We start from the raw sequence: 22954 nt of genomic DNA, 5'->3' as shown, positions 1-22954 counted from the left end.
TAGACTTTTCCATAAGAGGAAGCAATATAGTATGCTGGTCAGGAATTTGGATTCAAGCATCAAGTAGACCTGGTCTGAATCTAGGTTAATGCATTTTGGTTTTATTTTTTATTTTTATTTTTACTTATTTATTTATACATACAAGAACTGGGGTCTAGGCCGGAGGTGGGGGGTGGGGGTGAAAGTCAGAGGGGAGAGCAGAACAGACAGATTGACTGAAATACGCAGGCAAGACAGGAGAGATCTGCTGCACCATGTGGGTTAGCTCCCTGGTGGGGACTGAACTGATACTGAGGTGGCTGGCAATAGCTTGATAGCGCAGAGATTTAAACCCTGGGTCACCAGGGAGGCCTGCTCATGCACTTTGAATTCATGATTCAGGGCAAGAGATTTCTCTTGTTTTCTCATCTAGAAACCAGGAATGACAATAACATTCTTCTCACAGGGAAGCAAAGATTAAATAAGATCTATGTAATTTAGGAATAAATATTTTATCTCCTCTCTCACCCTCTCTCATCCTGAAGAGGATTTCTGTCAAAACTGAAGAGTTCTCCTTAAAAGGAGCCATTTATGAGCAGTATAAAGGATTGACCCTCATGTTTGCAGAACGGAGCTAGGAATGGAGCTAAGATTTTACCTTGTCACTGAAAGATTATTATGAGAATTCAGTGAACTGAGAGCAATTGCATTTATGAATAGCAAGGTAAGTACACATGGGATGTGAACATGAAGTTGCATTATGTGGAAGGTTATGTTCCTCTGCGAGTCTATCTGTCTCCTCCCCAGTAGGAGTCACTGTGTCCCAAACGTTTTCTTCCTCTAGGAAACTGAAGCTGCATCTCCTGGGTGTGGAGCTTGTCAAAGAATTTCAGAAATCCTTAACTAGTGTTTCAAGCTGTCTGAGGTGAGTTACCTATAACATTTTTTTCTTTGATGTGCTAACTAAACACTGTATTAAGTACTGGCTCCTTTAGGGCAGATGAACATCTTGCTTTGGGGCATAATAATTTATCTGTCTTTTGGATTGACCCATCCAGTGTTTCTTAAACCCTGTGCATTTGTGAGATTTTTCATTTAACCCTTACTTACCTGCGCAATGAAACTCCAATTTTTTAAATCTTAAGATTTTCTACAAATTGCTAACATAGCTTAAGGATCCTTTATTCCCAATACAATAATTTGGGGAAAATAGACTACAATATACAGTCTTTTCATTCAGGAATATGAAATTTATCTCCAGTCATTCAAATCATCTTTTATGACTTTTTAATTTTCTTCATGTGGTTTCTTTTCATCTGTTTTTTAAAGGATTTTTTTTAAGTTCTTTTTTAAAAAAATACTTTTTTTACTTTAAGTTTTTCCCCACCATAATCCCTTGTGTCCCCTGTCCCTATCCCTCCCCCTCCCTCTTAATCTCAGAGCCCTCAGTATGCTTGTTGATTGTTCATCAATTTTTGAAAGATTTTACCTTGTCAAAGTTGTTTTACTTTGTTAAATTGCCTGTCCAATATTTAGGAATGGTCCAATATTGGATTTTATTGCTCTGACTTATTTTAATCCACATAATTCTCTCAAATTCCCTCCACCTTTTTGAAAATGGCTGCATTTCATCCTTTCTTGTTGCTAATATTCCATGAATCTTCTTCTTTTTTAAAAGATCTATTTATTTATGCATACAAGAACTGGGGTACTGGACAGAGGTATGAGGGGGTGAGAAGATTCACCAGAGACAGAGTGAGGAACAGAACAGGCAGACTGACTGAAATACACTGCTGAGGGGAGCAGCAGGAGAAAGAGGAGAGGTCTGCTGCATCATGTGGGTAGCTCCCTGGCTGGAAATGGAACTCGTGCAACAGATAGCTTCATAGGTTGCGTCTTAACCCCTTGCACCACCAGGGAGGCCCTTCCATGGATCTTCTTGATCCAATCATATGTTGAAGGAGATCTAGGCTGCTTCCATGTTCTATCTATTGTAAACAAGGCTGCTGTGCATGTTGTGGAATGTGAGTTTTTGGTTTCATGAACCTATGGTTGATGGTGTCATATTCTGTGAGTATATGCCTGAGTGGGGTTGCTGAGGCATATGGAATTTCCATTTTTAATTTTTTAAGGTAAACCCAGATAACTTTCCCTAAAGGTTTTATCAGTGCACATTCCCAACAACAGTGTAACAGGGTTCCTTTTTCTCTGCCTCCTATGCAGCACTTGTTTTGGGGGTCTTTTTGGTATGTGCTGTTCTCATGGGTGTGTGATGGTAATGGTATCTCATTGTAGTTTTTAATCTGCATCTCTGTTATCAGAGTGTCGTTGAACATTTTTTCAAATGATAGTCTTTTAGATGAATTAACTTCATATATGTTGCAAATTTGTTAATTGGGTTATTTGTTGAATTGTATGAGCTTTTTTTCTATTTTATCTATTTATCCCTTATCAGTTATATAGTATATAAATATTTTCCCCATTCTGTAGGTGTCTACTTAATAATCTTGTATTTTCATTCACTGTACAGAAACTTTTAAACTAGAGGTAATTCCTGCTGTTAATTTTTGCTTTTAATTCTATTGACATAAGGGTTGAGTCACCAGAAATATCTTTATTGTTGATATCTTGATATGTATCATCAATGTTTTCTTCTATGTATTTTATTGTTGCAGGTTTTATATCTAAATCTTTGAACCATTTGCTATTTACTTTTGTGTATGGTGTTAGCAAGTAATCCAACTTCAATGTTTTATATGTGACTTTCTAATTTTCCCAGCACCATTTACTAAAGAGTCTGTCTTTCCAAACATTTCATGGTCCAGGATGTTTTATCATAGATTAGGTGCTGGATTTCAGTTTTGTTCATGTATCTATTTTTGTGCCCATACCATACTGCCTTTTTTTTTTTTTAAGATCTATTTATTAATACAAGAGCTGGTAAACAAGCCAGAGGCATGGCAGGGTGAGAGGATTCACCAGAAACAGAGCAGGGAGCAGAACAGGCAGAACGGACCGAAAGTACTGCTGAGGGAAGCAGCAGGTGAGACAGGAGAGGTCTACCGCGCCGTATGGGTATCTCCCTGCCCAGTCAGGAATTGAACCTGTGCTACAGAGGCTGCAGACAGCTTCACAGTGCTGCACTCAACCCACTGTGCCACCGGGGAGGCCCACCATATTGTTTTTAACATTATTGCTTTATAGTTAAGTTTGAAGACAGGTAACACGATACCTCTGTTTCTGTTTTCTTCAGATTGTTTTTGTGATTGAAGGCCTTTTATGGTTCCACATAAATTTCAATAATTTTTGTTCAATTTCTTTGAAAAACACTCCTGGGATTTTGATGGGGATTGTGTTAAATTTGTATATCATCTCATGCAAGATAGTCATTTTTATTTTATAGATTCTCTCCATCCATGACTGTGGGCTATCATTCCATTTCCTTATGTTCCCATCTAAGTCCTTTAATAACGTCTTGTACTTCTCATTGTATAGATCTTTTACTTCCTATGTTAGGTTGATTCCAAGTTATTTAATTCTTTTTCAAGCAATTATAAATACAGTTATTTTCTTGACTTCTTTTGCTTTTGTTCACTGTTAGTATCTAAAAAAGGTATAGATTTTGTACGTTGATTTTGTAGTATGTCATTTTGTTATATTTATTGTTGCTAATAACATCTGATGGAGTTTTTAGGATCTTCCAGATATAATATCATATCATCTGTGAATAGTGATAATTTCACTTCTTTTCCTACTTATATTCCTTTTATTTCCTGTGTTTGCCTGATAGCTCTTGTTAAAATCAGTAGTGCTAAGTTAAACAGAAGTTGTGACAATGGGCATCCTTGTCTTGTGCCAGATCTTATGGGGAAAACCTTCAGTTTTTCACTATTGAGTATTATATTGGCTACTGGTTTGTGATATATGGCCTTTATTATATATAGAGAGAGAGATATAAAAATACTGCAGTATTATGGGCCTCCCTGGTGGCACAGCAGGTTGAGCGCAATGCTGTGAAGTTGTCTGCAGCCTTTGCAGTGCAGGTTTGATTCCCAGCTGGCCGGGGAAATACCCACATGGCACGGCAGACCTCTCCTATCTCACCCACTGCTCCCCTCAGCAGTGTTTTTGGTCCATCTTCTTGTTCTGCTCCCTGCTCTGTCTCTGGTGAATCCTCTCACCCTCCTGCACCTCTGGACTGTGCCCCAGTTCTTGTATAAAGAAGTAAATCTTTAAAAAAAACACTGCAGTATTATATATACATATGTGATATATTATTATATTGCAGTAGATTATATTATATATACTGTAATATTGAGGCAAGTTCCTTCTGTGCCCATCTTGTTTAGAGTTTTTATCATAAATGGATATTGAATCTTATCAAATATATTCTCTGCATCTATTGATGTTGACAATCATGATAATTATTATAATTTTTATCTTTACTTTTGTTGGCATAGGTATATAACATTGATTGATTTACATATATTAAAAATTATTGCATTCCTGCAATGAATCCCATTTAATCATGGTGTATAATCCTTCTGATATACTGTTAAATTTGATTTGCTAGTATTTTGTTGAAATTTTTTATATCAATGTTTCAATATTCACCAAGTTCTATAGTTTTCTTTTTTTTGTGTTATCTATTTGGTTTCAGCATTAAGATAATGTTGGTGTCCTAAAATGTATTAGGGAGGATCCCTTCTCCTTGTATTTTTAAAAACAATTTGAGCTGGTGGGTATCAGTTCTTTAAAAATTTGGTAAAATTCATATGTTTTAGTATGTTTTTAGTATGTTTCAATTTCCGTGTCTGTGATTGGTTTGTTCAGTTCATGTTTCTTTCTGGGCTAGTCTTGGTTGATTATGTTGACTTAGAAATTTATTCGTTTCTACAAGGTTATCAAATTTATTGGCATATGGTTGTTTCTAGAAATCTCTTATAATCTTTTGTTTTCCTGTATTATCTATCATGACTACTCTGTTCAACTTTTTTTGAGTAATATACCTTTTCCATATTTTAATCACCCTTGGCATTCAACCTTTTTTGGAATAATATACCTTTTCCAATCTGAAATGCCTTATGTGTTAATTGAAATAACCTTTATTATATTATGTAAAGTTTAGTTCAAATTATTGATTTCTCAAAAGAGGAAATACAAGTTTTTCCTAGAACAGGCAGTTTGGAGTCATCTAAGGACCAGATTTTAGTCAGATTATTTGGGAACCATGTCCAAACCCCAGACACTGAATATATACTGAATAGAGGAAATAAAGGAAATCAAAATGAGTTAGTGTCAATTCCAGAAACATCAACCTGACAGTAATAAGTGTCTGAGAAACCCTGCAGTGAACTCTCTGGCGGTGCTCATCGGGATCCTACGGAGAAGGGTGTGTGTGTGACATAAGGAGGCACATACCTGGGCCCAGTGCAGCATATTCTGTACAGATGTCCCTGCAGAGCTGTGTGCCCAATAAACATCCAAGCGACTCTGCAAAGTAAAAAGATTATTTTTCATCTGGAGGCGAATCAGATAATCACATCATCATACCAGAAGTAAATCTGATTTTGTTTTTTAAGGAATAAGCACATACCATACCCTCTGAAGACCTATCAGCCAAAGAAACCATCTTTAAGAACCTTTCCCTTCATAGCTCTATTCTTCTGCCCTGGCTATTGTCTTCATAAAGCCCCTGGTCAAAGACAGATGTAAAGCAATTTTTCTTTGCAGTCTTACCAAGAGCATAGCAGATCAAGGGATAGAAGTCCCAATGACCTCTCCTTCACTCTGTGTGAATTTCCTAAAGACAGTCCGAGAAACTGTTGATCATAAGACATGGAGAACAGATCTGTTTCCTTCTGTTTTCTAGCTTAATGTGGCAAATATTCTACCAGGTTCTTTGAAAGCCTATGGGATATCATCCATCCATCTAATATTTCAACCTCTATTAATATTCAGATTTTTTCTGTAAGTAAAAACTTGACGCTTTCATATTTTCAACTGTATTTTGTTTTTCAAAAAATATATACACAAGAACGATTGTTCCATGAAGTGAGCATCAGAAGCATGCTTTAAAGAAATTCAACTACCTATATGCTACCCAAACCTATGAATCAATATGAAGATCTATAGGGTGAGTGCTGGACATGAATATTTTTTCAAATTTCCAACAATGCTATTTATGCATGCCTGGTTATGCGCCACTAAATTAAGCCTCTTTTCAGGCACCATAATACTCCATTGTCCTCAACAAAGGAAAAAGGCAATCTGACTGTATAGATGTACCATGATGTTCCCCACTGACTGGTCAAAGGTGTCATTTTATGAGGTTTGTATTTACCCAACTCTTAGGTCATGACAAGAGGGTGCTTCAGAAATCTCTTTTTGTTGTTTAAAGATCTTTTTACTTAGCTCTGCTTTTGTGGTATGCCTTTATTGGCATGCTATGTTTCTATATAAGTGATAAGCAAACAGTTTCCTTAGTAAACTGATAAAGTGAAAAAAGAATGTGAAAAGGCATTAGCTAAGGCATGCTTTATATTTTTATAAATCTTGCTGAAAAGCAAGGAGACTGTTCATCAATGTTTTCCACTGACAGGGAGTGGAGGTTCTGGGCAGAAGTCTCAGAGCTATATGGAGACCATCTCAGATTTGTAGCATATCAAATGTATCTACTCTCCAGCTGGGGAGTAGTGAACAGTAGCTTTTTGTCTTTGTCCCTTTCACCCTTCAAATCAGTAGTAGTAGCTTAGAAAGGAAAGGACCTCGGTTAAGTTGGAAAGGACTCAACAAGTACTCCAACACTCAGTTCCCCTTGAACAGGAAATCTGTAGCTGTCATCGAAGAACCATCCTTTTATACCTTTGGATTAAAGAAATAAGTGGTTTACAAAATGACTATTTACAAATTAGCCATCAAAATGGAAAACTGGTAAAAACAAAACAAAAAATACATGACTGGACTCACTCCCTGAAATTCTTTCTAGTGGGATTGAGATCGGGCTCAGGTACAGCAAGATAAATTTTAAAACCATAGGTTTATTAATCTAAATGAAATATTTTTTTTCAGTGTGGCAATTTAGCCAACAGCAAGAGTTGGTGAGAATGTTCATCCACAAAACCTTCTCAACTCTTCCTAATAGAGGAGGTGAACTCTACTCTGACCGGAGACCATCAACATGTTTATCATATTCCAGGAGTCAAAAGAAGTCAAAAGAAGACCTTGAAATGTGGCTTCTGTGTAATCTAGAATGAATTCTCCTCATCCCTTTGTAACAAGCAATAGTTTTCCCTCATCTAACTACTTATACCTACCATGTTTAAGTTGTTTGCATCATATCCACCCACATTAAATAGGAAATTGCTGCACATGCGATGAAATAGCTTCTTGTTGCAGAAGTTGGTAGCAAAGAATTGTTCAAAAAATGTATGAGGCCTGAACATCTTGTCACCAAATAACCCCTGCAATATCAATTTAAGACATCATCAAATTTCATATATGGGGATGTCAAGAATCAAGAGATAATTCAAAGACTGGACAGGAGGTCATATCTGCTCAGCAGTAGTTCTCAGTGAAACCAAGACTCCTGTTACATTTCATCTTTGTAGCTCTCCCAGCTCACCTCTTGATGCAGTTCCCAGGATTCTTTATTTGGATTGTTTTTAGGAATGCCCCCTGAAAAACCAATTCCCAGAGGAAACTGGTAAGACTTAGGAGTCATTCTGGATTCTATCTCTTACACCTTAGGGAAACACTTAATTTCTATTATGTTGAATTTTTCAACCATAAAATGGAAAAGTAGTGTTGATTAGGAAGGACTGTTATAAAGATAATAGGTCATGTTTAAAAGGCTCCTATACTGTTCTAGAACCAATTAAAAATTGTAAAGTCAATGACTCTTATTGTAACGATTGACTGATATAGACTTAAGGAGTCATTCATTCCAGAATCTTTTAATAAACTCTTTCTACAGGCAAATGCTTCACCCAAAGAAATGAATCTTTATTAGTGGAATTTCTGGTAATGTTGTGATTTAAACTTACCTTTTGAACTTTAGGAATCCCTTTAAATTATGGCATAAATTAGTATCTAATCCCTGTAAAATGCTGCTTTTGTTTCACAATAACTTCTTTTATAATCAGAGGACAATAAATTAGATATGAAGTTAAAAAATGTTCGGGCTTTTTTTTGCATAGAAGAACTGGGATGCAGACCAGAGGTTTGGGGGGTTAGAAGATTCACCAGAGACAAAGCGAGGAGCAGAAAAAAGGAGAATTTACTGAAATACACTGCTGAGGGGAGCAGTAGGTAAGACAAGAGAGGTCTGCTGTGCCAAATGTGGTTTATAGATCCCTGACTGCGGATCGAACTCAGGGCACGGCAGTGATAGCACTGAGACTTAACCCCTAGGCCACCATGGAGGCTGAAAAAATTTTTTTTAATTATTAAAATATTTAGGTTTACTGTACTTATAAAAGTTGGCATATTTTTCTCCTGGAATTCTTTATTAACTAGCAATTACAACTGAAAAACAATAATAACTATCACTTATTTTTTAATATTTATTTATTTATGCATACAGGAGCTGGGGTACAGGTCAGCAATGCGGGGGGTGGTGTGGGGGGTGAGAGGATTCACCAGAGACAGAGTGGGGAACAGAACAGGCAGATTAACCGAAATATACTGCTGAGGGGATCAGCCGGCGAGTCAGGAGAGGTCTGCTGCACCATGTGGGTTGCTCCCTGGCCAGCCGGGGATTGAATTCTGATCAAACTTGTGCTGCAGAGGCTGCGGATAGCTTCATAGTGCGGTGCTTAACCCCTTGTGCCACCAGGGAGGCCCCAACTTATTTTTTTTATTATACTAATGTACTACAATATCTTATACTATCCTTGGCAAACTAAATCTAGTAAATTCCTACTGTGTGTTATTTATTGAGGTCTGAGTTTAAAAATATATTATTCTTTTAATGGAATATTTGATTTTCCATGAATCAGTAAAGGAAAATATGATAAACCATAACTTCACTATCCCTTTATGGTATAGGGAGGAAAGAAGAAAAATAGAAGAGGAGAAGAGAGGCAGAGAAACTGCAGAGATTATGATATATTAAGCTAGTTTAAGTCATACTTCTTTAAGTCCAGAGAGCAATAATTAGCCCCTGCAGACATTATCTAATTTGTCTCCCTTCTTCTTCATTTGTCATAATCACTGGGACACTTGGACAATACCAAATGATTATTTAATCTACTTACCAAATGGTGACTCTTCCTGTGTAATTGTGCACATGACAGTTTAATAATAGGAGTAGTAAACACAGAGAATGGAGCAAAAGGAAGGGAAGGAAGGAAAGGATGATTAATTGGTAAACAGAAGATAAGAAATGCCAAGGGCCATGGTTTTGATTCTAAAAGTAAAATCAGTTGATGGTACAATATAATGTTTATTGAGCACCTGCTAGAGCCCAGGTATGGTGCTGAAACACATATTAAGCTAATGAATCTCCCAAACAACCTGGCAAATTCTACACATTTTATTTATTTATTTATTTGTTTGTTTGTTTATAAGTGTATTTATGACTTTATTGAGAAATAATTGACAACTATAATTGTATGCCTATAAACTATATGATGATTTGATATAAGTGATTTGCTAATTTGATGTAAACATACACTACGGAATTATTATGGAGTTTAAGATAATTAGCACATCCATCATCTCACATAATTAACTGTATTTTATGGTGAGAATATAAGATCTATTCGCAGCCAATTTAAAGTATGTATTATTAATTATAGAAACTTTGTTGTACACTATATTTGAGAACATTTAGGTAACAGGAGAGGAGAAAGCCCAGCCATCCTCATGTTCCATTGACCTAAATTACCAAACACCTGTCAGCTGATGTGTAATAATAATCCCATACCCACTCTCCTCATGTTTGCTGCTCTTGATGGCCTTTATTCCCATCCACTCTTGGTTACCAGGAGAATCTTTCTAAAAAAGATCTTATAGGTGTCATTCCCCTGTGCAAATACCTTCTATATTAAACTAATGAATCTTGTTCATTACCTTTCAGAAGCTCAAGTACATACAGAATCTATTCCTACATTTCCAATATTATTTCTCATACTGCTTTTCACATGTAAAAACAGTTGGTTTCCCAAGGCTTGTACTTTGCTACTTCAATGCTGTTCCTGTTTCCTTCTTAGTTAAGAAAACCTTCCCGTACCAGCTTGCATATTGAAACTTTTCCTTAAACCCAAAATCAAATACTGTCTCATCCCAGAAGTCTTCTGTGATTGCAACAGATAGAATTTGTTTAACAATTTCTTTGCTCTAACATTAGGTTGATGCTGAAATTTCTATTTGGAATCAGTGGATCATATGTAGTAGTAGTTCTATTGGGAGTTAAAACTCTTTGGGGGCAATATATCTAAAAAAGACAAATCTGATCAATCCATTTCTTTCCTTAATTTCACCAATGACTTCCCTCTACTGCGAAAAAAATCTAAACTCCTTAACATGACATAAGTGCTCCCCTTTTACTGTCCCACACTAGCTCCTTGGTTGAACCTCTTACCACTCTTACATGTACCCTAGTTTTCAGTGATACCAATTGATTGAAGTATCTTTATAGTCAGACCTGTTTCCTGATATCATACTTTTGCAATAGTAGCGCCTAGATAGCTTTTCATTGAATTGAACTAACTGCACTACAGTCATGCTAAAGCATTTATAACTGAAGCACAGTTGTGCCAATTCAGAAGAATGGAGAGATCCCACCATCTCAAAATATCTGAACTGTTGGGAATGCTGAAATAATTTAGCAAGATATCCAGTGTTATTTACCCAATTTTTTGAAACTAGCCTGGACTGAAATCTCTGAGGTTTAAACAAGCCCAAGTACTAAGAGGGAAATTGGAACATTTCCCCTGATATCTGTTTTTCTGGGTTGTATAAATACAGAATTGACTCATCATGGGCTAATTTGCTTACCTCTCACCAATCAAAATCTTTGACTTCTCTAAAATTATTTCACTTCACAGACTTTCACTGAAATCATTGAACAGTCTGATGACATTCAGTCTGCCATGAGGCAGCCCATGTTGATATCAACAAGATAACACACCGACACATAGAGATAAATTCATCTCAACTGAGTAAATGATAGTATCAGATAGCTATTAGCTAGCAGAGAGAATCTGGGGCCTAGAATATTCCCTAAGTTTTGAGGATTTGACACACTGAGAATCTGTGAAGTGTGAGCAAGTGGAAAAGTTTGATTATTAGTGATGGAGAAAAAAAAAATCTCTTCTTTAGAAATCACAACAGCAATAATAATAGCTGGAATTTTTTAAAGATTTCTAATGTGTAAGACATGGCTCTAAAGGATATGCATATATTAAACACTGAAGGTCTTGACCAAATTTACCCAGCTAATGGCTTCCCATCTGCCTGTATGTTCTGATCTCAACTACTACAGCTTACTATCCCTAAAACTTTAGGGGGCATCAGGGAGAAATTTTACCTTCTAGATTAAATAAGTCAATTACTCAAATGACCTCTCATTTATCTATGATTAAGGATTGACATAAGAGAATAGGCTGTGGATGCAGAAATAGACAATAGGGTAAAAAAAATCCTGTTGGTAAAATTGTACATCATCAGTGAATTTACATGGATATCTTAACCACCTACAATGTTCTCAGAAGTTTGTAAAATGTCATTTGACTTAGGTTCTTGACTTTTTTTTTTTAGATTTATTTATTTATTTATACAAGCAATGGGTACAGTCAGAAGCACAGGAGGGTGAGAGAATTCACCAGAGCCAGAGCGGGAAACAGAACAGGCAGACCGATGAAATACACTGCTGAGGGGAGCAGCGTGCAATAGGAGAGGTCTGCGCGCCATGTGGGACCCTTGCCCAGCAGCTGGGGATCGAACTGGCACCGCAGAGGCTGTGGGCAGCTTCGCAACCCAGTGCTCAACCGCCATGCCACCGTGGAGGCCCTAGGTTCTTTACTCTTGAAATCAGTGAAAATAATTGTTTTTCTTTTTAAGTTGGCAATTAAAATAGAGTTGGTTTTAATTACTATAGAGTCAAACCAGGGAAGTCACATACCTTGATTACTTTTCTGGAAAGAGTGGTTAATTTTCTCATAGGACTATGGGAATATTTTACCGTGACAACTGGAGCCAATGCAAAAAATATCTTAATTCTTTTAGCCAGCTCTGGATTTGTAGAGAATGCTATGAAAGCTGAAATGGAAGAAGATAGATTTAGAAAAAAAGGTCATCACTCATTTTAGATTATAAAAATCAGTATATTAAAAACAAAACAAATAAAAACCAATTCAGAATAAGTACTATTTTAGTCAATAATCTTGGCTTCCCATTCACCAGCTGTGAAAACTAAGGTGAGTTACTTCTGCTACATGAGTCTCAGCTTGCTCAATTTTTAAATGTGGAATGTAAAATCCTTACATGGAGATTATTTTGAAGACTTAATTATAGACATATTATATATAACTATACATACTATAACATAAATTGTAGAACTGAAGATGCTATTTGACATTATCGTCAGTTGAAAGAATTCCTATTGTAAATTCAGCCACTTGTAAAATATGGATAATAATGGCCTCAAATGTTTGTTGTCTCTAATGAGAGAATGCATGTAAAATGAAGGATATAGTACGTACATATAAAGAACTACTTCACACCAGGAACCTGATTAGGATTGAGACACAGAAAAGAGGCCGGTGCAATATGGTTGGTGGCAGTGTGGTTTCTAACTGATTAAAGAGCAACGAGGGGGGCGAGTCTCTTGGCCAGCATGACTCCAGCTTATGCCAGCATCTCCTGGGAAATGCAAGTCACACTGATAGTGATATAATCATTGGGCTTTATAATTTTCTGCTTTTCTTGTTTGTGTCTCTTACTAGGCTGAGATTTTTTAGGGAAAGACACGTGCCATATTTATCTTGGCCCCCTAGCATCTAACCAGGTGTGTTACAAATGTGTGTTGGATACACAAATGAATTCACAAATCTCTCTCTCTAAGGCTTATATATAAATCCCAAGTTCAGTCCTGGGGGGTACAATCCCCATTGTCATCTTCATTTTATTTACTCTTCAGAAACTAGCCAGAGAAAATGGTTTCCCAGCTCAAGTCCCTTAGTTAGATGCTGCAGAGTGAAGGAATCGTGACTCTTTTCATGAACATGGAAGATGACCCCGACACTCTTAGGTCACACCTGCCTCAAACGCACCAATTGTGGTGCCCTGGGAGTGGCCCACATAGTAGAGTCGCTCCTGTCCAGTTTTCTCTACGATAAAATTGATTGTGGCTGGAAGGTCGTATTTAGCCATCTCATCCAGACTGCCAAAGAAAAGAACAAAAGAAATGGAAGAAAGATTTCATTGTTAGGTCTGCAATATCTATATCTCCCTATCTTTACCTATTTTTCCATCTATTCATCTATATAATAGAATATTCTTTTTTAGGCCCACAATATTTATTTATTATTTTTTTAAGATTTATTTATTCATTTATACAAGCACTGGGTACAGTCTGAAGCACAGGAGGGTGAGAGAATTCACCAGAGCCAGAGTGGGGAACAGAACAGGCAGACCAATGAAACACACTGTTGAGAGGAGCAGCGGGTGCAGCAGAAGAGGTCTGTGCACCATGTGGGACCCTCGGTGGTGGCTGGGGATCGAACCAGCACTGCAGAGGCTGCGGGCAGCTTCGCAGTCCAGTGCTCAACCGCTGCACCACCTTAGGAGGCCCAACCCACAATATTTAAATGCATTAAATGCAGACATAGATAGTTAACTTTTGTTAAATATAACGCCAGGGTCAATATGATAACATACATCTGTGAAACTTGAAGATATCATCTTGAGTGTAAGAGTCATCTTGTTAAGAAATTGGAAGGAATTAGGGTCTCTTTGGTGGTGCAAGGGTTAAAGACAGCGCTATGAAACTATCACCAGCCACTGCAGCACAAGCTAACCCACATGGTGCAGCCCAGACCTCTCCTGACTGGACTGCTGCTCCCCTCAGCAGTGTATTTGAGTCCATCTGCCTGTTATGCTCCCCACTCTCTCTGGTGAATCCTCTCACCTGCCCCCACTTGTACCTCTGGTCTACTCCCCAATTCTTTTATGTATAACAATTAAATCTTAAAAAGAAAAAAAGAAAGAAACTGGAACTAGAAAACTATGACATGCAAAGGCCTATAGAAGCTTTTCCTAAAAGGTTAGTTATATTTCACTTGATTCTATAGCAGCTTCACCAGATTCACTTGAAAAGTAAAATTACCTGAAATGCTTATTTAAAAATCAGAACAAAGCAATCAGATTTACAGACCTCAGCCAAGACAGACTGACTGAATCAGAATTTTCAGGGAAGAAATCTGGTAATCTTTGTATTTATAGATCACCTCAGGTGCTGTTTTTCACATGAGCAGTTGAGAAAGCTCTCACTTACCACATCCTGATATATGCAATAGTGCAATGGCACATCCATACTGAGGAAGTAGGAAATGCCAAATGACTGCAGGAATAAGCCAGGAGTGAGGCCATGGAAGTGACCTTCACAGCATGGTCCTACACAGCATAGGGGTTTTGTCCTTGTGACCAAGCCAGGCTACCTGCTAGAGCTGACAGTACCCCAAGGGTTATTGCTGCCAATTTTTCTCTTTATTTTTTTAAGATTTATTTATTTATGCAAGAACTGGGGTACAGGCCAGAGGTGCTGGAAGGTGAAAGGATTCACCAGAGACAGAGTGGGGAGCAGGACAGGCAGAAAGACCAAAGACAGTGCTGAGAGAAGCAGCAGGCGACACAGGAGAGGTCTGCCGCACCATGTGGGTAGCTCCCTGGCTGGCCAGGAATCGAACCCGCACTGCAGAGGACACAGGAGAGGTCTGCCACACCATGTGGGTAGCTCCCTGGCTGGCCAGGAATCGAACCCGCACTGCAGAGGCTGCAGATAGCTTTACAGCACAGCACTCAACCCGCTGCATCCCCGGGGAGGCCCCAATTCTGCTCTTTAGTCTCTGTGATCAGCCTTGTCTTTATTGCCCCAGGATCTGACTCCAGGAACAGGTTTCAGCACCCCTCCTGCGGGAAGAGTTCTGTGACTACTCAGTGGATAAATATATTTATCCACTTGTCATGAAACATTAAAAAAAAAATGTAATTTCTTATTACACAAATAGTTAACATAAAAAATGTCATTATTCTTTGGTGGAAAGGATCTTCTGGAATTTAAAAGTTTAGATCTTTTAATTTCCTGTTGTTTTGACTTAAAGATATGTTGATGCTCTGTATGTGCAGAGAGAGACTTGTCATCAACTTATGGGTCTCAGAATTTTCCACCAGAAGCCTTGCTCGGTTTTATTTTTTCCTCTTTAGTAAGGGTACCATGTAAATTTCCTGTGGGGCACAGACTGACAAAGTGATAGTTCTGGAACTAAACTTTCTAATGTTAACTTTTGCATTTTTTTTTTTCATATGTGAATATATCATAAATGTTCTTGGAAATTTGAGTTTTCTCCCTCTTGGTGTTTAGCTCCCCCTGCTGGTTTAGAAAGCCATCTGCATAGACAAAATCAAAATAGGCATTTCACTATTTTGTGAAGCAGCTATGCGCAAAAAAAAAAAAAATGCTGCCTGCAGATAAACTAGCCATTCAACCCCCACTAACGACCAATTAGCTGGGTATAGAAAATTTAAACAATGGTAAGCCAGCTTTTGCCTCTTCACAGTACATTCTTTAGAAATCAGGAAGTGATTAAACTCCAGCATTTGCCTTCCTCTGCACACAGAGTATCAACAAACAGGAAATTAAAAGATCTAAACCTTTTAATTCCAGAAGAGCCCTTCCACCCATGAATAATGACCTTTTTATGTCAACTTTTTTATGTAATAAAAATTACTTTTTGGGGGGCTGCCCGCAGCCTCTGCAGTGCCGGTTCGATCCCCGGCCGCCAGCGAGGGTCCCACATGGCACGCAGACCTCTCCTGCCGTGCCCACTGCTCCCCTCAGCAGTGTACTTTGTCAGTTTGCCTGTTCTATTCCCTGCTCTGTCTCTGGTGAATCCTCTCACTCTCCTGCACTTCTGACTGTACCCAGTGCTTGTATAAATAAATAAATCTTTTTAAAAATTACTTTTTTAAAAATGTTTCATAATTACTGGAACAGATCTCACGGGGTAGCTTCTGTTGGTTGGACTGCACTCTAGGTTTGAATCCTCAACTATTATTGAGACTTATATTTCAGTTAACAAATAATTTACATGCACATACATGCCATAAGTGTAGTTTTTAAGTCAAACATCAGAGGAAAAATAAGGTCATTTTTCACGGTGAAGAAAGCCTACATAGAGGAAGAAATAATTATTTCTTTCTTGTAGAGGCCATTGTGTGAATTTGGATGGAAGGGAGAAATCAAAAGGTATTTTTTCATATAATGAACAAAGTACATGCTTTATTCTTAGTGGGTATCTGCCTACCTAAATGCCCAGTATTCTGGTGATTTGATTGAAAATTTCAAGTGTTTTCTAGACCATGTGTTTCCCCGGCTGTTCCCCATCCACACATCATAACCACTGTCTGCCAGAAAGAAGGCCAAGCTGTTGTTGGGCAGATTGGAGATCCAGCAACTGGAAGATGAGATTAAGCCATGCTGCAAGAACACAACAGGTTTTGGATCTGCAAGACACCAATGACAAAAATTCATGTCTGAACTTCCTCAGTGTTTATAAGAACATTCTCTTTCCTGATTTCCTGTAGTATCAAAGACAGATTGAAAAATGAAATCTGGCACCAATTTAGGTTATTTATCTTCTCTATGCTTTCGTTTTCTCTTTCTAAATTGGGACTGGGCCTCCCTGGTGGTGCAAGGGGTTAAGCACTGCACTATAAAGCAATCCGAAGCCTCTGTAGCATGGGTTTGATCCTCAGCCCACCAGGGAGCAGCACACATGGTGAAACAGACTTCTCCTGTCTTGCCCATTGCTCCCCTCAGCAGTGAATTTCGGTTAGTCTGCCTGTTCTGTTCCCCACTCTGTCTCTGGTGAATCCTCTCACCTCCTAGACCTCTGGCCTGTACCCGAGCTCTTTGTATACATAAATAAATAAACCTTTAAATAAATAAATAAATTTGGGACTATATATAATGATTGAACTACTATTTAGGTATTGGAATCATATTGCTCTGGTTCAAAATCTATTCTGCTTTGTATTAACTTCTTTGTGCCTCAGTTAACATCTGTGTCATGGGGAATGATAAAAAATGCTAATTCACTGTGTAGTTTTAAGAATTAAATCAAAATTTAAATAAATAAGACTGTCTAGCACAATAAATATTTGTTCTGTGATTATTATTTATATTATAAGCCTTTATTTCTCAAGAAGCATCTGATTGCAGAATTGTTTTTCTCAAAAATAAGCAGTATATATGAAAATTGTTTTAAATTCCAAAGGGTTATGCAAATGAAGTAATAGAGAGAAATGTGATATTTTCTTCCTCTATTTGGTTCTATTTCAAAATGAAATCTGCCTTGCTACTCTCAGCGCATCTAGGACTTTCCAAATTAGGCATGACATCTTCATAATAAATCCTACCTGTTTTCCTTGAACACCCTCTCCCATGAGGAATCCTGTAAATTCCAAGGATATAACCATCTGTTGTCACAACATCATACTCTTCATAAGGATAACCCCAGTAGGAAATAATCTCGCTCTGAAAAGGGGGAAGAGAGTTATACACTTCATGATGCACTCTCTTGACTTTGATACATGCATTTCAATACAGTACTTTAAATCACATCCTACTATTCATCTATGCATTGGGTCATAATATAGCAGGGAAGTCAGGTTAACTAGAAGAAGATTTTAAAAGTGTAAGAGGGTAGTGCCCAGGAAAAGGGGAGGTTCCAGGTTCCCTGCCCCACCCAAAGGAGGGTGTGCTGAGCAGGGAGAAGTTGGAGAGGAGACTGAAGAAGGAAAGAAGCAGGATGGAGAGTAAAGAGGAGACCTGAAGGATGCACATGGAGCAGAGAGACACATGAAGAGCTTCACTTGCTTCTTGGTCCTGAACTTGTTGACACAGATGTGGGTGAGAGACCCGTGGGGAGGATGACAATGGCAGCTTTCATCTTGATTTTGATTTTGCTCTTTTCCTTCCAGACTTGTCTGGCTGTTTCTGACCCCTTTCTATGGGTCCCTGCCAGAAGGTGCTTTAGACTTGTGGCAGGATTTTGGGCCTTGCTCTGGGCCAGTCCAATTTGGGTGGACTTTTATCCACAAAAGGACAGGTAATTTTGGGTGCTTATTTAGAAACTATATTCTTTGTCTTTTCTTTATTGTTCACTAATTATATTAAAGTTCCTTTCCATGAAAGGTCTTATATGTTTTGTCTTGATGCAGCAGATGGCAGAATCTATTTAGAGCAGGCAGTTTGAGGGTTCTGGGGTGCCCCTTTCCCTGCCCTGTAATAAAAGAAGAATGTATGCAAAGTATGGACTATGTAAGGTGAGTTGACCATACCTCTTGCTTTGCATACTAGTTCACTCTTAAAGCATTCTGATAAAAAATTTATATGTCATCAAATGAAGGGGCTTGTGCAGGGCCCTCTGACTAGTAACTAGTGAGCTATTATCAGCCTTATACCTGAAGAGAGATGGGAGGAGTGGTTAACAGAATCCAGCATCAAGAAATCAAGTAGAGAGGTCACATTGAGAGGAGGTGTGACCTTTAAAACAAAGGGTGAGAGCTTGCCTAAGGTGACCTTGGGAGAGAGCCAGGGCCATAAATCATCTGATCTCATTCTCCTCCCTCCTCTGGTCTCCTGCTCAAGATTTCTATTGGCTGCACTGAACTGAACTGAAAACCAAAGGTCACTGGAGTTTATTAACTTGGTTTTATTAGATCAGCTTCTTGGGCAAGTGAAAGTTGTAAAAGAACAGAATGGATCTAGAGGTATAAACAGCAGATACTGCTCCAGTTATCTGGGGGTTATCTTTTGCATAAAGAATGGTTTATGCCCTCTGTTTTATTAATCCCTCTATAAATCTTTGAGATAGAATTAGACCCATTTTACAGTTGAGAAAATGAAATTTGGAGGAAATCAATAATCTGAGATTGTACACCAGGAAGAGATAAAGAAAGAATTAAAGCCAAAAGTAAGTTTGGCCTCAAGCCATAAGCCTTACAAGAAGATTATATATTTGCCTGTGTGTCTGGCACACAGGAGGTATGTATACATTATAGGGATAAATAATTTTTTTTTTAATTTTTTTTTTTTTAAATAGAGGCATTTTTTTTTTATTTATTTGTTTGTTTGTTTTGTTTATACATGCACTGGGTACAGTCAGAAGCGCCGGAGGGTGAGAGAATTCACCAGAGCCAGAGCAGGGAGCAGAGCAGGCAGAAGGACCGAAGCACACTGCTGAGGGGAGCAGCGGGCGGCAGGAGAGGTCTGCGCGCCATGTGGGACCCTCCTCCGGTGACCGGGGAGCAGAGGCTGCGGGCAGCTTCGCAACCCAGCGCTCAACCGCTGCTCCACCGGGGAGGCCCCATTATAGGATAAATAAAGCAGTTTTTATTAATCCAGATTCTAGAGACACACTGACAAACAGTTCTTCCTCTTGTTAGCTACACAACTTTGGGCAAGTTAGTTTTAGTTTCATTTCCCTCAACTGTAAAATAAAGGTAAAAACAGTAGTGCTTCAAAGATTTCATATAATGATTATACATAAAGTATCTGGAACAGTGCCTGGCACTAATAAATGTTTATTATTCTTATTACAATTATGGAATAATTAAGAGTCAAAAAGCACCCAGAACAGGAAGGAAGAGATTGTGTGTGAATGTGGGAAGAAGAGAAAAATTTGGATTTGAGGATACATATTGATGAACTTGAGTTTAGTAGTGTGGTAGACAATCAAGGATTTTGCTTGGACAGAAGAATAGGAAGTGACACTTATTAAAACACTTTGACATTTCCATTCTTCTAAAAGTTCTAATAAAATGGGTTTGAGGACATCATCAGTGCACAATATATAGAGAAACATGGAATGACCCATTGGAAAGTAGTCTTTGAGTACATTTGGCATTTGTCTTTTTTTTTTTTTTTTGCTAACACTATGCCAAGACTTCTGGTATGAATTCCTGCAAAATATATTATAAGCAACCAAAACCAACCCTGACTTACTAAACTAAAAGTGTACACTAATGCAGCTTGTCAAATAAAAAAACTGCTGTAGTAAAGCCTAAGGAAGAACTCAAAAACACTCTATTGATCTTCATGATGTCATGAGCCTTCTCTTCAGTTAACCACCATCACGTGGCAGCTCAAGTCACCAGGAGAAGGACTATTTTTGCCTCAACTTTGGGCAGTTCTTTCAGCTCTTAGATTAGCTGCGCCATGGAAAAGGGAGAAAGCACGTGGCTAGAAGCCACAGGAACTGATGAAAACAAGACAGGCAAGCCAATTATCTAAAATTATGATGCATTAGTGATTCCTTATCTCAAAGTTTTGTTTTATTGAGCAACTTACAATATTCATATTAGCTTCAGGATTTGTCTTGCTTCTTTGCTTGTGAGTACCATATATAGGTCCAAGAAGGAGCATCCAGCATGCTACTGCTAAAAGCTGCCACATTTGAGGTCTGCTTGAGAAAGGAAATATTAATATGTCTATCATCACCGAGAAATTCTCAACATGAAATTTGGTGTAATCTTTCTACAACACCACTAGAAGGGAACAGAAGTATGTTTCTCTTGTGTTTAACAAGTTGTGTTTAACAAGTAATATGTTTAATATGAAAAATATGAAATGAAAAATATGAAATGGTAATTTTTTAATAAGAAAAGAAAAAGAAGAAGGAAGGAAAGAAAGAAGGGGGGAAGTAAAGAAGAAAGGAAAATTACCAGCATCAATTATATCTCCAATAGATAACTGGACAAAAGGAAGGAAAGTGTAATTTGCAGAAAAAGAAACATAATTTGATTAATGTATTAATCAAAGAACATTTAATATCTCTAGTTGTGAGATAAGTCATTATTTTTTTTTCTGATGGCAGGAGTGAGCATTGGTACAACCTTGATTGAAAGAAATTATTAACATGTCTTCCAAATTTAAAAATATTCATATTTTCACTCAACCATCCTATTTATAGGACTCTCTCCAAAAGGAAAATAACATGTCTATAAGTAGCACTTATAAAATTATTCCCTTTGGTATATATTAAAATAGTGAAATTTCTTAAAATAAGAGATTGGTAAAATAATTATGGGCAAGGAAGAATGTAACTTCAGCTACCAAATATTATGTGTGATATGTGACATCTCTACAATATTATATTAAATAAAAAACACAATGTAAGTAACACATAATTTTGAGCTCAATGATGAACAAAGAGAAAACATAACTAAGCATCAAATTATAATTACAATTAGATGAATTATTTTTGGTGCTTTCTAATTTGAAGAATTTTCTAATTTTCTATTTCAGTATAACTTTATGTAAGAAAGAAGACATTTTTCAAATAGAAAATTGTGAAAATTATGAGGGAAAAGATAATGAATATATCCCCATTGTATTGTGAAACGACTTACCTTTAAAAACAAACAACAGATAAATAAACAACTTTACAAAAATAACTGAGGGGCATTTGGCAAGAAACCCTCCATTACTACTATATTTACAAAATGCACATCTTCAAATTATGTTAGAAAATTCTATCTACTAATCAGTTGCGTTTTCTTCACAAAATGAGAGAATGGATACTCTTATCCTGTAGCAAATAGGAGATTTTTTTGAGTAGTACTTTTTTCTTCTATTATATAAAATTCCTTGAATTCCTCTTTTGGATTTGTCAAAGTCAAAAACTCAGTTGATCGTATGCATTAATATATATTAATATAATTAACCTATAATTAATAATATATGATATTTATGCTAGATATATAATTGTATATTAACACTATAAATTTGTGCAATTAATATAGTGTTAAAAACAAAATGGAATTACTTATTTTAAGGGCTCATATCACCAGAGATTTAACTTAATTACAGTTTTAAGAAATAAAATCTCAATTCAATCAGCAATCACTTAAAAACACAAGATAGAGTGATAGATCCTGTCATCCTTTAAAAGAAAGTGATCTTATAATAATCAACCTTTTTCTTTTCATCTAACAGTACTTCCATATTCCTGTTCATACTCCCTTATTCCTATAAAATGTTTTCATTTTGTACAACTCCTTAGAATCTCTTTATATTGGCTAGATTTCAGGTTGCCAAATCCATAAATTATTGAATAAAACAATAATATCTTTAAAATGTATTTAGTTGAATTTTGTTCTTAATAGCTTGATTCTGGTGAATCACTCTGTAAGTGATAATAAAAGCATAGCCAACAGTAATGATGATTATTACTATTACAACTATGTATTGAGCACCTTTTATATGCCAAATATATGCCATACATATTTTATCTTCAAAATAATCCTAAGGAATAAGAATTGTTATCCTCATTTTATTTAAAAAGCAAAAGGGTGTTATAAAGTCATTTGCATGAGACCAAAAAGATACAGTAAGTTCAGAGGAAAAAAATCTGTGTGATTATAGAAGGGTTAAAATAATGCAAGTAGCCAAAATTGGAACCTTATTTTTGAAGTTTTATGTAGACAAATTGCCTCTGAAATGATAATAAATGCTGCCATAGACTTATTCAGATTTGGCCTGAAAAAGATAATACGTGGAATGTGACCACTTGTGAGTATACTCCATTGCCCAAAATTCTTCTTTCTCTAAGAGTTGTTTTCTGTCATTCTCCTTAACTACTTTGGCCAGAAGAAAATTTAAGACTTTCAAAAGAATATTGCCTTGTTGCATGTCCACAGGTAGAAAATGTCAATTTTGATTTTGAATCAGATTTATTTTGCTCCA

General features: G+C 37.0%; 1 protein-coding gene across 3 annotated transcripts in view; it reads right to left on the bottom strand.

Moving 5' to 3' along the window:
- The window catches only part of LIPK (lipase family member K), a 56162-nt gene that overhangs the window by 7737 nt on the left and 25471 nt on the right, over window positions 1-22954 (bottom strand). The window contains exons 2-8 of one of the 3 annotated variants that reach the window (XM_037496992.1): window positions 20558-20672; window positions 17623-17740; window positions 16509-16707; window positions 13257-13366; window positions 12107-12243; window positions 7296-7442; window positions 5401-5472 (exon numbers count right to left, since the gene is read on the bottom strand). In XM_037496992.1, coding sequence (XP_037352889.1) covers window positions 5401-5472; window positions 7296-7442; window positions 12107-12243; window positions 13257-13366; window positions 16509-16707; window positions 17623-17740; window positions 20558-20662 — 888 coding nt within the window. In that variant the 5' untranslated portion in view covers window positions 20663-20672. Of the gene's footprint in view, window positions 1-5400; window positions 5473-7295; window positions 7443-12106; window positions 12244-13256; window positions 13367-16508; window positions 16708-17622; window positions 17741-20557; window positions 20673-22954 lie in introns of those variants that run through there. The other 2 variants (XM_037496991.1, XM_054690302.1) reach the window with 2 other exon arrangements.

Source organism: Talpa occidentalis, unplaced genomic scaffold, assembly GCF_014898055.3.
Source record: "Talpa occidentalis isolate TD23 unplaced genomic scaffold, MPIMG_talOcc4v2.1 talOcc4.8, whole genome shotgun sequence".
Classification (NCBI taxonomy): Eukaryota; Metazoa; Chordata; class Mammalia; order Eulipotyphla; family Talpidae; genus Talpa; species Talpa occidentalis.
The sequence above is the reverse complement of the archived record's forward strand: the minus strand, read 5'-3'. Positions and strand labels throughout refer to the sequence as shown.